Source organism: Otolemur garnettii, unplaced genomic scaffold, assembly GCF_000181295.1.
Source record: "Otolemur garnettii isolate 467f Iridium unplaced genomic scaffold, OtoGar3 scaffold00102, whole genome shotgun sequence".
Taxonomy (NCBI): Eukaryota; Metazoa; Chordata; class Mammalia; order Primates; family Galagidae; genus Otolemur; species Otolemur garnettii.
In genome coordinates this window covers 3,326,248-3,342,907 of record NW_003852497.1, presented here as the reverse complement: position 1 = coordinate 3,342,907, position 16,660 = coordinate 3,326,248, and the positions used below count along the sequence as shown (strand labels likewise).

At 43.4% G+C, this 16,660-nt stretch overlaps 1 protein-coding gene across 1 annotated transcript in view; it reads left to right on the top strand.

Annotated features, from left to right (window-relative positions):
• The window catches only part of UNC5D (unc-5 netrin receptor D), a 578,354-nt gene that overhangs the window by 444,342 nt on the left and 117,352 nt on the right, over positions 1–16,660 (top strand). Inside the window, exons 5-7 of the mRNA XM_012809266.2 lie at positions 12,413–12,593; positions 13,384–13,551; positions 15,309–15,473. Of these exons, the coding sequence (XP_012664720.1) occupies positions 12,413–12,593; positions 13,384–13,551; positions 15,309–15,473 (514 nt within the window). The remainder of the gene's footprint in view (positions 1–12,412; positions 12,594–13,383; positions 13,552–15,308; positions 15,474–16,660) is intronic.

Below are 16,660 nucleotides of genomic sequence, written 5' to 3'. Positions count from 1 at the left end.
TGCCATGGCACTCTACCCAGGGGGATAGCTTGAGGCTCTGTCTCAAAAAAATAGAAATAAAAAAATAATCTGTGATCTCTTGAGTCTCTCTCTTACTATCGCTTCCTTAATTGCCAGCATATTCTAATGTATAATCTTAGCTCATGAAGTGGAATTGCATTCCCAGCTCCACAGTCTGGAGACTGAAGTCCATTTGACTCTACTTTGCCCTTTCCAGGATTACGATGGTTAACAAGGCAACGTGTCCCACAAATGAAAACAAACAATATAAACAGCACTGTATTTCTGCACAGAGAGCTTTCGTCTGGAGCAGGTAATAACAGGCTTAGTCACAGTTTTATTCCTAATCAATATTTTGGGAGAGAACACAGAGGTGATGTGAATTCCTGTCTAAAATTTGAAAGCACGCTCTGAACCACTGATCTAGATAAATTATCCTCACAAGACTTGAGAGTCAGAGTCTGGTTGTTCTGCAGTCGGGTTGTTAAGCGTGATTACAGCGTGTGTTTTTTCCTTCCCTCGTGGTGGCTCCGTGTCTGTCAGCTGAGAGGAAACTTGGGCCGAGTGTGCAGTAATCAAAGAGATGGAAGATGAATGAGGGTAGAGCCTTCTTTTTAAAAGCACCATTAACTCACTGGCATCTACCTGGAATGTAGATGCACTTTGCTGATTTCATTTTGATAATGCTGTAAGCTGGTCTCTGATAATTGCCTTCTGTAATTGGAACAAATTTATAATTATGCTAATTTGTTCTTAGCTCCCCGGTATTTGGAATCCGAGCTAATCCGTATCTGTCCCTGAATTTCCTTTGTAGATCATTACCTGATTACCCTTTTACTGTGCCTGATGGGAGCATTTTTATTCTTAGGAGATCTGATTTCTCAAATGGGTGCGCATGTGTGACACACGTTTGTGCAGGATATCTAATTGTTTGTAACTCAGGTATCAGCTTTTAAAACCAGACTGTGGAGGAACACTGCGGATCTCTAATGCTGTCGTTTTTAGTATGATGGGTACACTCTAAACACATGAGTGTTTATCCTGTGATAACAAGGAACAGAAAAAGGGAACTGGTAATTAATGTCGCCCACCAACACCTTAAACCCTTGTTTAAATAACTTAGATCATGGGAGGAATGTGAATACGGAAAACAGTCTTGAGTCTCTCAGAAACCAACTCCTTGTACGCTTGTCAAGAGAGGCCTCCCCACCCTAAAACAATTATTTTAACAGGAACCAGGACATCACACTGTTTTAGAGCTCTCAGGTATGTCCTCACTAGAGATTCAAAAGCAGATTTTTTCCCCTTTGAAGATGACAATGAGCAAAGGTATAATTGTCAAAGAGGAGGATCTGTTAACTCTGTCAAAATCACAGCAAATAAACAAACACCCTCGTGTCCCCTCCCTTACAAATCATCTTTGCACGACGTAGCTTGCCCCAAACTTCTATTTCATCCATTTAATATTTTATATTCCTGCGATCACCATTCTTGTAAACTCTTTATATGAAGGCAAACATGGTTCATCCTTTACTTATGACACTGTCACATTTCAGTAACTAGGGGCTAAGGGTGCTTCCTTTGCCTGAGACCGTTTACCTGTCAAAATGAATTTTAAAAAAATAAACAAATAAAGCATGAGGTTACAGCTACTGGTCACTTTCACAACTGAACAGGGACGTTGAAGAACGGCGCTGTCTGACAGAGACACAGAGTGTCAGGACGTAAACTTCATCATCAGAACTCAGGCTTCCACAGCGGGACTCGTGTCTGTCACTCCGTTCGGCACCGTGAGTGCGATTCTGCCTGTCATTAGGTTTCTGCCATTTGCCTGCTTCTGCTGCGGTGGCTTCACAATTAAGCTGAATTTCTGCTTCCTTTTGTAATGCATAATCAGATAAGTGGAGCTAAATTGAAGAAACTGCAGTGTGGGTGGCTTTAAAATCAATCCAGATAGTCTGGGAAGAAAAGCAGGATGAAGGGGAAACCTGATAGTGCTGTTAGGAATCAGGCGGGAGAAACATCGTCAAGGAGAGTGGAGAGGACAGGTGACGTCTCATCTGTCAGTGGCACAGCATGTAATGGCCCAAACTAGCATTAGGGGATAATGGGCTCCATTACAAGTAGAGGAGTGTCACTCTGCACCGTGGTTAAGTCCCATTTAAGACTTACTTGACAATGGCAACTCACATTAGGGAAAATGCTGAGGCGTGGCGCTTCATGTGGCCTGTAGAAGCCTCAGAAAATTGCTATAGCCTGTGGTAGGAAAGCTATGCAAAGACTACTAATTCTAGTGTTTCTCCCGAGCGTAGAAAAGCAAGTTATCTATGATAACATGGGGAGAATCAGGTTTCATGTGCCTGTCGTGGGGTTGTTGTGAGATACAGTAATGCCTGAGATGGCAAGAGCTTCCCTTGCGAGGTTGAAGCTATGGCCAGGACCTCCGTACTTTCCTTTGCCTTTTCCTCATGGTCACGAAATGGCTGCCACATCTCCAGAATCACATTCACGTCCAACACAGAAAGAAGAACAGAAATACCAAGGCCACTGGCTGTATCACCACAGCCGGATTTCAGAGACGCTTGTGCCATGCACTTCCACTCATTGCCAAGATGCAAAATACAGCACCAGACAACTGAGAGGGCTAGCATAGCTTCTCGTGATCTATACATGGGCAGAGACTGAGTTTCGATCATTTTTTGATGTCAAAATAACTCAGTTCACATTCTGAACATCCTGCTGTGTTAGTAGAGTCTAACTAGAGTATGTGCAGAGCTGTCCTTTAAATCCCTCCCTTCCCCATAGTATACTTATTCTAAAGTGTTGTATTGCCAAGAAAAAAAATTTAAATTATTCCTTAGGAATGATCATAAAAGCCCAAAATATGTTTTCAAAATTGTCTTTAATTATGATAAGCCTCTTTATTTCCGTGTAATTTTTCAAACAGCCTGTGGTCGTGCCACCCAAATCTAGCAAACAATGGGGTAATTGAGTCTAGTGGTTAAAAGCAAGACTCAAATTCAAATTCGGAATCAAATTTTGGCTCCACCATTAACTCTCTATATGTGGTTTGGGGCCAAGTACTTAACATCTTTGTTTTTTGTCTATAAAATGGAAGTGATAAAAAATGTTATCTACTCCATAGAGGTGATTGAAGATTAAATTAATTATCACATTTGTTAGTCTTTAAAATTGCACTTAGCATATAGTAAGCGGTAAAGAAGAAATGCTATATATTATTATTATTACACTAGGAGATAAACCATTTGATCAAAATTCATAATGGGGCTGAGTGTAGTGACTTAAACCTGTAATCCTCGTACTTTGAGAGGTTGAAGCAGGAGGATTACTTGAGGCCAGGTGTTCAGGACCGAACTGAGCAAGAACAAGATCACTGTCTCTACAAAATAAAAAAAAAAAATTAATCAGGCCTGATGGTGCGTGCCTGACATCCCAGCTACTTGGGAGGCTAAGGCAGGAGGATGGCTTGAGCCCAGGAGTTTGAGGTTGCTGTGAGCTATGATGATTCCACTGCACTCTCGTCCTGGGTGACCAAGCAAGACCCTGTCTCACAATGAAACAAAATAACTCACCATGGGACTTAAAGTGAATGAGAACTATTAGACCAGTATCCCGGAGTTTGACAGTCTAGAGCAGTGTTTTTCAACATCTTTATCTCATGGCATACTTGAACCTCTAGTTCAACTTTCATGGCACACTTAAATTATGTTGATCAAAAAAAGAGTTAAATAAATAAATACACACACACACACATATACACTTACTGTGCTTTGAAATTCTTTTGAAAATAGTTGACAATCTTTAAAAATTTCAGTGATCCTGTCAGGCAGGGCACAGCAGTATGTCATGGCCCACGGGCTGAAATCTCTGGTGTAAAGGCTTCCTCCTGGTTCTCAGGGGACTTCATCTTCACCACATGGGTTTGGCTCACTCCATCTGCAGCCTGTGTCCTCGGTGCTGTTGCCCACCGACTGGAGTGCAGACCTCATCCTTCTCTCTGCTTTCTCACAGTACTCCTGTCATGCCTGGGTTTTGTAAGATAGGAAATTTGCACAATGTTCGAAAGGTTGTGTAGGGGCCGATCACACTATGACCTGCGAGGGCCTTCCAGCCTTTCCTGAGCTGTGCTCCTCGTTCACCTAGCATAGCCCCGTTTCTCTTTCCCATCCTGCGGGACAGGGTTGCCTTCCCAAGCCACTTTGGATTGATGGGTAAAAAATGATTGTTTTTATGTGACCTAGGAAGCCTGAGCAACTCCATGAATGCAGCGTGAAACCATCATGAAATACCAGTGGCTCCCGGAATTTAAAAACAAACTACACAAGCATGGTGGTTGCCCCAATATGCAATATCTGTGTTTAACCCTGGGAATTAAAGCAAAGAAAAATGCCCTTCCCCTTGGCCCTACCCCTAAAATGCAGTGTGAGGTTTTATCGTGTGTGTATGTATGTGCGTGCACGGGCGCCACTCCAGTCTCTAAATTTGCATCGACACCCATTCAGGCTATAAGATTTATTAAGCAGGGCATATCAAGCTTCCTTAGACATGAGATATGTTTTAAAATATTACTCAAATTCTTACAGAGCTTGCCAATAAGCAGTCAGAAAGAAAATGATCACAGGTAGATGAATCAAGAAGCTTCGAGAGTCATAAGCTGAGATTGCGTCTGTGATGTGCGGGTAGCTCTGATAGTCTAGTCTCTCCCTGCTAGGAGAGAAGACCAGGATTGAGGGGTCGGAACACAGGGTAGATGACAGCGGTGAAGAGTCTCATTTGCATTTTCTGTGGGATATGATGGAAGATTTCCATGCTGTCTAGAATTCAGAGATCAAGGGGTTTGGGGTCATCCATAGACTATTAAAATAGCTTTCTCCTCTTTCTGGACTAGATTTTTTTATTATTATTATTATTTCTAAAAGGTTTCTAATACCACTCGCTTCTCATTGTCTTGTGGAACATTAAGAACAGAAGCGTGAGAATTCTCAGGTGCCACGTGGTGGGAATAAACATCGAGGTGTAAGGTTTACGTGTCTACATACATAGATGTCTTTGAGGAAAGGTCAGAGGAGGTTAACTGTCATGACTCATGCAGACATAGTCACTTGTAACCCCCGTCTGAGGTGAGAAAGTGCCCTCGAAAAATCAGTCTGTCCCCCTTACACAGGAGATGGCCTCCCCCTCCGAGTCCGTCCTGCTGCTATTGGTGAGAACAGTCTGTGGGCTCATTAGCTGACACCTTCTGTTCCCACCACCCAGAATGACTGATCAGGAACCTGCTGTTTGGCATGAAATCCAATCGTCTTTGATGTTCTGCTTTTCCAGATTTGTTTATAAACTGGAAAAATCGACAAATTGCAGACCATCTGTACAGAGCACTCTGCTAATGAACGCAGGCATGTCGCAGATACAGACGCTTGTTACCTCTGCGTAACTAGTCTCTTCACATGTTCCTAACCGGGATTATCCATCAGAACCAAACAAGTAGAAACCAGATAAAGAATCGTTTTTCTGAGGGATGGCTGCCTCCCACAGCCTGATGACCTGTTGGATCCGTGTCACAAAGGACTGTGGGCCTCTCACAGTGGTCAGTGTCTTGACCCCATGATGCTAACCTGAAAATCTGTACTGCTCCTCTTAAGAGCTTAATTAGGGATTTCTTCATTAGTGCTGGCAGCCTCTTGTTAGACAAGTTTCTAGATTCAGCATCTGTGTGCACCCCTGTAACACGTGCAGAATACTGTGTGTAGATTCACAAGTTCTTAGATTGCCACATTTCCAGGAGGAAGCCAGAGGCTTGGCAGTGGCACATGAGACCTGTAATGGGTTTGGGTGGTCCATGAAGCAGATTTAAATGAAAAGAAGTTGACTTAGGTGAAAGGCATTGAGCTCCTCTTTGTGCTCACGTTCTCTGGGGGGTCAGAAAGCCGGTGTGTTGTCATTTTTGTGAAGTAAAGAGGATGAATCGACATCTAGCACATCTATATATATGTTTTAGTTCACCCTCATAGTGTATTTTGTAATATATAAACAGCCCTGTAAGAATCAAGAAATAATTGCATTAAAATACACACCCTTGGCTTCCTGGGGGCGGGGGGGGGGGATAGAAGATCTGGCCACCCTGGGCCTGAGCTCCCTTCCAGTAATGGCCGTCTGACCCTGACTAGTGGCTGCTCCTGTGTGATCCACATGTAATTCCTGATGCTGATGTGAAGTATTCTTAAAATTGAAGACCACTCTAATGCATTAGAAGCAAAAAACGTTGGTAAGCAAAAATGGGTTCATTGCCATTTCTCATTGTACCATCTTTTTTTTTTTTTTTTAAGATATGCTGGTCCCCATCTAAAGTAGGAGAACAAAAGAAGACACAAAATGCCACAATTTTTAAGAAAAATGAGCATGAGCTCATTCCTTTGTGGAAATGAAGAACAGGCCCTGGCCTCTACGATGCCACCAACCCACATGGGTGTCTTGCACCCAGCAGTGTGTCACTAATTTGTGTTACCTCCCTGGCCCCCAGGAACATTTGAGTTTGCAGCAGCTACTGTGGAGAAGTTATTTTTTTTTTCCTATCTTATTTATTAAACTGTTCTACATTAGAAGCACTTAGCTCATCAAAACTGTTTTAAAGTTTCTCTAAGTGATAAAAGCATAAATCCAAATGCAATTTGTCACTTTTATAAGCCCAGAACATACCAAACTGATTTCCTCATAAAGATCCTGCCATCCATTAAATGGATAAACTATTATTACGTTACAAATTAAAAAAACTCCGCAGTTAAGAGTCCACTAATGTGCTGATTGTTCATAGACATAATTGGATTAATGGACCACAGTCAAGGCACCATAAATACCATGTGTATCAGAATTTCTATTTATATACCACACCCCTATAACACCTCACTTACCCTATATCAATGTTTTTCCAACTATATATGGGGAGCCCAGAGGTAAATTTCCATTGTACCTGTGGGTGACAAGGGGGTAGGTTGTAGGGCCGGGCTAACCTATGGTAGCACAATTTTTTTTTTCACAGTCTCAATCTGCTGCCCTCCGTAGAGTGCTATGGTGTCATAGCTCACAACAACCTCATACTCTCCAGCCCAAGTGATCCTCCTGCCTCAGCCTCCCTAGTAGCTGGGAGTAGAGGCCCTCTCCACAAAGCCTGGCTAATTTTTCTATTTTTAGTAGAGATGAGGTCTTGCTCTTGCTCAGGCTGGTCTCAGATTCCTGAGCTCAAGCAGTCCTCCTGCCTCTGCCTCCCAGAGTGCTGGGGTTATAGAGGTGAGCCACCATGCCCAGCCTGGTCGCACAGATTGTGCAGGGAACATAACCAGGGGGCGTCACTGACATGAGGGAGGACACGAATAATCTCCAGAGTTGTGCAAACAGTGGGCCTGGGTGTGACCACACTGATGCGACTGAGCGTCCTCACACCTGCAGCTGAGAAACCTTCACTCCTGCTTCAGACGTAGAATCTGTCCTTGTTGATCCGTTTTTTCACTTTGGATTTTCAGATCAGCTTTGAATTGAAGAAGCATCCTCTAGCTAACTATAAATTTGAAAATCACGGTGCTACATGCTAAGTAAAAGAGATGTTTGAAGCTAAAGTGATTTTTTTCAGATTACTAAAGCTTTTCCTTGAATGTGCCACAATTAACTACCAAGGGAAAAAAGAAGTTACCCCCGTTAAGATCTCTCTAGTAAACAGACTGTGTTCTCTTTCAGTCTTTTTGGTATAAAGTACCTGTATATTTGTAAATTTTTTTTGTTTTACAAATTATAACAATACTGAACACATAAGTTTATATTTGGACATGACTTATTTTTTGTGTTTTCACTAGGTGAAATCCTAATTTCTAAAGCCTGTGTAACACTAAATCAGTCATGGAATCATGATTTATTTCAACAGAGCTCCATCAGTTGGCATGTAGCTTCTTTATTTTTTTTTCTGCCAAAAATAATTGATTGTAGTTAAATCCTCGCTCACAGCCCCATCCTTCCTTTCAGCAAATTCCTGAGATCATAATGGCAAAAACAAATAGTATTACTATCTTCATTCTATCAGGTGGAGGTAAGTATTAGGAAGAAAATTAAAACAGGGGAAGGGGTCTTACTCATTTACTGATTGATCTCACTCTGTTGCCCTGGCTGGAGTGCAATCATAGCTCACTGTAGCCTTGAATTCCTGGACTCAGTGATCCTCCAGCCTCAGCCTCCCTCCCAAGTAGCTGAGATTACAGAGGAGCACCGCCCTGTGGCCCTGGTTCACTATTTTAGAAAGGGTAGTCAGGCAAGGCTTCTCTGGGAAGATATTTAACCTGAGACTCAAATGCAAAGTGGGATTGGACGATGAGGAGACCTTTAGGGCAGAGGATTCAGCAGATGTGAAAGCCCTAGGGTTGGAACTTGCTTTGAACTTACCTAGGGCAAAACAGAGTCCTGAGCTGGAGCTGAATGAGCTGGGGTTGCTGGGAGGATCAGAGGTAGCTAAGTGAAAGTGGGCTAGACTATGGAAGGACGTTTTTAGCCTAGGGCAAGTGTGGGGATTTTGTTCTAAATACAAGTCATGGCCATTGAAAGATTTCAAGGTAGGAAGCAACCTGATGGGATCTCATTATGGGGAATCACCAGCAGAGGCCAGAAAGGAAACCACAGATGGACAGGTTAAGAAGCCAGTAAGGAAACCACAGATGGACGGGTTAAGAAGCCAACCTGTCTAAAACGGGTTCCCTAAAGACCAGGGAAGGGCAGAGGGAAGAGCAGCATCTCAGCCAGTTTCCTGATGCTTATGACAAAGTCCTTGAAACTGGGTAATTTATAAAGAAAGGAACTTATTTCTTACAGTCTTAGAGACTGTGAATCCCAGCGTTGAGAGTACTGTGGAGAACGTTTTGCTGGCAGGGATTGTGCAGAGTCCCTGGTGGTGCAGGTGTCATGGGCAGAGGGGCTGCGTGTGCTGACGCACTAGCACAGGGCTGTCTTCCTCCTCTTATGAAGCCACCAGGTCCCCTCCCCTGGGAACCCATGAGGCTCTGCTTTCCTCCTCTTGAAGGCCCCCGCCTCTCAGGACTGCCACACTGAGGGCTAAATTTCAACACAAGCTTTGCTATTCAAGCTGTGTAGTAAGACTGGAGTAAGTAAAATGTCCTGTGGTCACTCCCAGTGACAAACAAAACAGCATGTGCGAGAGAGAGAGATTGTAATCTGTGTTATTTCAGATCATAAAATCTCACATTGTTCTAACAATAGGAGATTAGTGCTATAGAATATTTATTCGATTACTTAACTGCCGTGGTTTTGTTGTGTTTTCTCATCTCTGCTGTATTTGCTGACAGGGCTTCATCGTCAGCTTAGAAATGAAGTAGCTTATTTTATTTATACTCATAATCAGTGCTGTTTTTTACCATTTGCCAAGTTTTTGTCTTTTCTTAGTTTGTCGGCCTAGTTTGTCGTCTGTGTGACTTATCTTTCCATAAGTTTTCAACTTGATGGCTATCGAGCCAAATCTCGACTTGATGACTGTGCCTTGAATTTCCTGTGGGCCAGGATTCTGCAGGACGACTTTCTTAATTCCAGGTGCTGGGACTCCTTTAGTTTCCATCTCCAGATCCTTCCCACAGAGCACTCTCTGGCTCTCTGCTTGCTAAGAATACTTTATTTATGGGCCAGTGCCAGACTTTCCCTCCTGCTTGACCAGCTGTTTGAGAAGTGTGAAAGAAGAGGAAAACATAGGAACAAAGTTTACTAGATGCTACAAATAGCAAAACCAGAGACTTCATTAGAAAACAGGCAATTTACACCTGAATTTTGGACCCAGGAAGAGATGGAGCCAAAGCTCTCAGACCTGCTTTATGGAGACCAGTTTGCTCTTCCCAGTAGCTCAGGAGTGATAAATACCCAGTTCCACGGACTTGCTCATAGCATTCCATCCCGAATGTTGGTGACAAGGTTACTTGCAGCTCTTATTTTCTGGTGAAAATATGGATTTACGTGTTTTATCTCTGTTTTGCTTATTAAAAAGAGCCATCGTAGTTTTGTTCACCTAGCTTTCACCAAGCTCTCAGTGCTACCTCTGATAGACAGTAAATGTTTGTGCATTTTTCAAAGGAATAAATGGATGGGTCTGGGAAATATAAAATGTTTTTCTAATTTTTTTTAAATTTTTATTATAAGTACATAATAGTTGTGTATATCTGGCGGCGTATGTGTGATATTTTGATACAGGTATGAAATGTGTATTAATCAAATCAGGGTAATTGCAGTATCCATCACCTCAGGTATTTATTATCTTTTCATGTTAGGAAGATTCCAATTCATTCTTTCAGTTAACAGAGTATGCTGTAACTTAGTGTTGACTACAGTGAGTTTGTTGTGTTGTCAAATACCGTCCATTCCATCTAATTAACTATGTATCTGTTCCCATTAACCACCCCACTTTGCCGCCCCCTCCCCAGTCCTCTTCCCAGGCTCTGGTGACCATCATTCTACTCTCTGACCCCATGAGATCAATTCCCCCACGTGTACACGAGTGAGAACATGAGAGATTTGTGATTCTGTGCTTGGCTTGAAATATGCAATGTTAGTGGTGAGTAGAGGACATTGTGTCACAGGCAGACAGTCAGATGTGTCTAAGTTTGGTTCCACTGTCCAGCTTTGTCAATCGGAGCAGTGCTGTTTGGCCCTGGGTCACGTCAGCACCTGCACTTCCAGGCTGTGTCCTGCTGATGTCCTCAGGAGTCACTGAGCTTGGTAGTGAGATCTCCTTTTGACTCTTCCTCATGTTTTCACATCTCTTCTTCCTCTTTTCTCCCATTGACCTCTTCTAGAGTAAATTTTAGAGGGTGATAAACTTTGGTATCTAATCTCTCATTGATGGTGTGGGACTTGGGGAAGGCATTGAAGAACCATTATAGGTTTTCTTCTCGTAAATAGAGACCAGCAAGTCATTATTCAACCACATTGTTATATATAACTGCTATACTTTTTACCGGTGATAAATTAGAGTTATTTAGATTTAAACACAAAATGAAATGAGGTGTCTTATTTTAAAACTAACTTTCACTTAGCTGTCTTAATGGTGGGCAGAGTGTGTCGAAATGCCTCCTGAAGTCGGCACTTCTGCGGGAAGTCTCTGGTGCAGTCATAGCCATTACTCTCTGTAATAAATTTCCATTTTTAACGAGTCTGTTCAATTACTGTGTTTTACATATGCTCATAACTAGAGCTAAGTAGTTATTGACAACTCAAGATATGTATCTAGGGCTACTAAGATGGTGCCGGAGTGTAGAGGTGTTTAGATGTGGAAGCAGAGAATGAATAGAGATGGAACCCAGATCAGGGAAACTGGGCTGCTTCGTGAAACAGAGACCTCAGAGTGGTGTCTCTCCACATGGGGAAGGATGGAGATACAAGAAGCAGAGGCTTCCATCTGCGTCTTCCTTGTTCAAGGAAAGGGAAGTACGGATAAGGGTAGGATTAGAGATCCAGAAAGAAGAAAACAGATTCTCCAGGAGCCACATTAGGAGAAGACAAATCAGAGATGGGAAGAGCCTATACCCAGAGGATGGAGGAGGTGAGCTCCTCTGGAAGTTGGGGGCTCCTCACCCCGAGCCTGCATGTCTGGTAACTCATCCGAAGAAAATATAAATGATCCCCACAGAAACTTGAGGCCAAATCCAGAGAACACTGAGCTTTGAATTTGACATACATGCCTTTATACAAATCTGTGTCACTTTGGCCTTTATTAAAACTTGTTTAAAGGCAAAGTTATTGACTGCAAACCTTGTATAATGACATAATGTGCTCTCAGCATAAAGTACAAATTCTGCCAATTCCGTGTTGATTTTCCGAGCTTCACTTTGGACCAGTTATTGAAATATCATCGTTGTCATCTGAGTGGCAATCAAATGACCTAATTGCAGTCACCTCATTTCTCTCTTCCCTCGCATTTTTAGAAACTAGGTCAGAGTGACTAGGATATTTGGGTTCTTTTCCTGTTTGCAGCTTATTAACTTGAGTATCCATTTCCTGAAGATAACCAAACTTAGTGACTAAAATACGTGGTATAAAGGAGCAAATCACTGCTGCTTCTCCACAAGGTCAGACAGTCAAGTTCTCACACTCATTCCAGAAGAAGTTTTGCTCCATACCTCATGGCCAGATATGACTCAGTCACCTTCGCAGCCCTCCCCGGGGCCATCTGGTGACCATGGTGTTACTCAGCAATGAGGTAGCACGTTTTCTAGGATGAGTTCATGGGCTTCATTGTCCAGCCTCATGTATTCTAGGTGTATTTCTTTCCCACACTGCAGAACTGCTCACCTTCCAATTCTAAAAAAAAGTTCTTGGTATTTTTTTTTTTATGGCTTGTAAATATTCCTTTTTCCTGTAGGTGGAGTGGCTGAAAAACGAGGAGCCCATCGACTCGGAACAAGACGAGAACATCGACACCAGAGCCGACCATAACCTGATCATCAGGCAGGCCCGGCTCTCTGACTCTGGAAACTACACCTGCATGGCAGCCAACATTGTGGCCAAGAGGAGAAGCCTGTCGGCCACCGTGGTGGTCTATGGTAAGACCAGCCCAGAGGCCAGGAATGGATGGGGAGGCAGAGGCAGGGGGACGTGGGCTTGATTAAAACTTCAGCCTAGAGCGCTGAGATCACCTGGGGGCATCGCTGCTCTGTGTCCCCCCAACTCGGCAGGCAAGAAAACACCCCCGTTGCTATGAATGTGTTTGCTATTCCAATACTGTGAGATAGTGACATTTCAGATCTCTCTCTTTTAAAAATAATAAAAAGGTGTTTATTTTCTTCCTTTGTGTTTATACTTGAAAAGAACTGAGATGGGCAACTTCTTCCCACCCCTTCCAAACCCCACATCACCCTGATCCGTGACAGAACTGCCGTCAGGGCGTTTCCCCTCCTCTCTGTGACATCCACCAAAGCAAACATTATTATTTGCGGAATATCTCAGGTGTTATATCAAAGAAGTTCCCGGCTATTTAAGTAAAGGCCTTCCCTGCCGCCATAGAAGAACCCTGGGATTTAGTTTTGAAGCACTTAAAGTAATAGAAATTCAAATGCCGATATTTTCTTTTTATTCTCCGGATTTTCAAGTGCTTTAGTGGTCTGTTGATGAGTTCTGCCTGTTTCCCATAATTTCCCTGCAAAGTAAATTCTGCATTCCTCGATTTCAGGTGACTAGACTGAGGGCTGAAAGAGGGGAGGCCTCTGTGGCCTCCTAGAGAGCAGCTGGTGGGGCTGCCCCGATTCCCAGCACCTGGCACAGTGGCTGGCACATAGTAGGCAATCAGTAAAAACCTTTCTCCTTTTTTCTCCCCTCCCCATTTTTCTCTCTCAGTGAATGGAGGCTGGTCTTCCTGGACAGAGTGGTCAGCCTGCAATGTTCGCTGTGGTAGAGGATGGCAGAAACGCTCCCGGACCTGCACCAACCCAGCTCCTCTCAATGGTGGGGCGTTTTGTGAGGGGATGTCAGTGCAGAAAGTAACCTGCACTTCTCTCTGTCCTGGTGAGATATACGCAGATTCCCTTCCTCCTTCTGACCTGCCAACACTCTCGGGCTGATGGGAAACAGTCCGTATAAGCTCCTTTTCCAAAGCCACCCTCTCCCAAATTCATAGAGTAGAGCCTTTATCCAAAGTGCTAATGTAAAATTCAGTGTAGTGGCAAGAACATGGATGAAATACCTCCGTGCAGTGTTTGGGGGTATTTGTTTTAACCAGCAGGTAACACTGAACAGACACATCAGTAGCCCACGTGCTGTGAGGTACTGCTAGCTCCCAGAGTTTGGCTGGGCTGCTCCGTCCTCTGCCCTCCTCTCCTCCTCTCCCTGATTCTCCCATTCTGCAGCATGTATGTTTAAAACAGCAGGAAGTAGGTGTGTTGGCTTCCAGCACAAAAGAGCAGGTACCAAAAATTTGACTCTTTGTCATGAGATACCATTCAGTTAGCCTGATATTAGCTTTTCATTTATTGACAAGACAGTGGGCAGAGATTGTACGTTGTCTTCGCAAGTCAGTATTTCACGTTCGGTCTGTGCTTGCCTCCCTTTCTGAATAGAGAGCGAGCTCCTTTACCAAATTTCATAAGTGATTTTGCTCATCTCTTGCTGGCCATAACCCACTTTATACAATGAGAAATAGATGAGATGGAAGATGACTTTCTTTAGGGAAAGCACATTCTCCCACTGAGAAATGAATTGATCCTGGGTCTCACATGTGGTACACAATATTGCCTCCAAAGACACTGGACTACAGCCTGGGTCTTTAAAATTCCAAATTTAGTTCCACTTAATGCCAAGGTGAGACTCTCCCCAGCAGCATATTCTTAAAGTTTCATCTTGAGCTCATGTTCAATAAAGTATTTATTGAGTGTTTACTGTGTGCCAGGTACTGTGCAGGATACTTTTACACATGCAGTGTCCTTGACTGTGGTGTGAGTTTGATTATCCTTAGCTGACAGACAGGGGAAAGGGAGGCTAAGGAACTTGCCCAGGGTCACCCAGTCAAAAAGCTGATAGAAGCAACACAAGGGCTCAAACATCAGCATGCTCCAAGTTCAGCGTTTTCTATGTTACCCTTCTCTTGACTAATTGCTCTGGATTAAAAATTGCAATATCTTAACCCACATAAGCAGGGTTGAACCATTCCTAGGAGATTATGGGGCAATTGCTGCCAACATCTGCCATAATCTCTAGGGTTGCTTTTTAGTGGAATTGGATTCAGTTCCCTCATTTCTGCATACAGTAGCAATCCATGACCCAAGAAGTTCTATTTGTGTAAGTCCTGGTGCCTCGGGGTTTGACTGACCTGTTTTAGTTTAATGCTATCAGTAGATTTGGGTTTAACTTTTTATTGTTTTGGGGGCTTTCAGGTTTAAAGAGAGTTCATTTCATTCTCTGTTCTAAGCTGTCAACCCACAAGGAAGATGCTGATTGCCAGCAGCTAATGCTCATAGTTTATCTGTCCGTCTAAGATGTACGAAAGACCAGACAGAAGGGATATTGACATTATTAGCCCACCCCGAGGTACTGATTAATTCACATGCTTACCTAAACTCCGTAATCTGTCTTGTCCTGAAATAGCAAGGGAATGATGCCCTGCTTTTAGCCCGTCTCCATGGAGAGAAGATAAACTGATATTTCATTTCTTATCTTGGTGGTTATTTCTTGAAAATCCAGCTCTCAGAACAACAGCAGTCCTGGGGTGAGTCTCCGGATGGTCACTCAGGTCTTTCTCCTGATGTTTCTTTTGTTTCCCTTTAAAGTGGACGGGAGCTGGGAGGTGTGGAGTGAGTGGTCAGTCTGCAGTCCTGAGTGTGAGCATCTGCGGATCCGGGAGTGCACAGCGCCAGCCCCGAGGAACGGGGGCAGGTTCTGCGAAGGCCTGAGCCAGGAATCTGAGAACTGCACGGATGGACTCTGCATCCTAGGTAAGAATCTGAGAACCGCACGGATGGATGCTGACCCTGGGTCACACCTGCTGCCTGACATCCTCACTGTTTGTTCACGATATCCACACATTCATGGGTCCCGAGAAAAAATGCCACAGCCATTAATGTGCTTAAATAGGTCAGCAGAAAGACAACCGCAGAAGCCAAGAGCCAAAAGAGAAAAGCTGGAGAAAAAGTCTAAGAAAAGGAAATAAAGATATTTTTCATAGAGATGATGTAAATCTCGATACTCGGTCACTGTAAGTTCTGTAAGTGTGTATAGTTACCAAGTTGGATAAATAAGGTTTTATAAAAAGTAAATAATTGAAGAAGTATTTTAGAGTGCAGTTTTAGGAGCTACCACTTTTACGTTTGGTGAGATTCTGGTGCTTACATTTCTCTCAAGAATTTTGCAGCACAATGAAGCATTTCATAGATTATAAGAGGCCCCTGTGTCCAGAAATGTGCATTGCGACTGTTACCTTACAAAGGGCGAGGAGAGGACAAGGGGGTGGCTTTGTGTAACAGTGGTCTGGCAGAGTAGGAAGTGGAGTATTAATTTCACAACTCCCATGCCTTTGCTCTATTTTGAGATGATATTATTGCCATCTCCAGGTGACCGCCTGGTTTAGCGGATGTGGGGGATTATCAGGAAAAGTCAGAGAGAGACAGGTTAGAATCAGGTGCTGCCACTTCCTTTTACTGTTACGTAACTTCTCAGACTGTAGGTGCCATATGTGATACCTGCTTTAGGTCATGGTCAAGGGTGAATGATAAGGATCTCATCTGAGTGTTGCCTGACACAAAGCAGATGTTGAGTGGAAGTCCCCTCCCACTGGCCCGCTCAGACGAACTCTAAGGTGTAGTGATTCTGCCGGGGTCTGTAAACATGACGCTGAAAACATGCTCATTCTTTGGAACTCAGTTACCTTCTCAGAAAATTCTTGGGGGAAATAATCCACAGTAAGTTCCATAGCTCAATCGTATGTAATCTCTGCAGGGGTACGTGTCCCTTTTTATTTGGCAAGATGACAAGATGGAGGAGACAGCCAAGTTGGACTTGTTTTTCTGCATCAAAATGCCTAGGGACCCTTGAAGGCAAGCACCAGCTAACTACTGGATTTTCAAACTAAATCCATGTGGTTAGTCATTGGTTATAGTGGGTGATTCACAGAATCACCAGCACC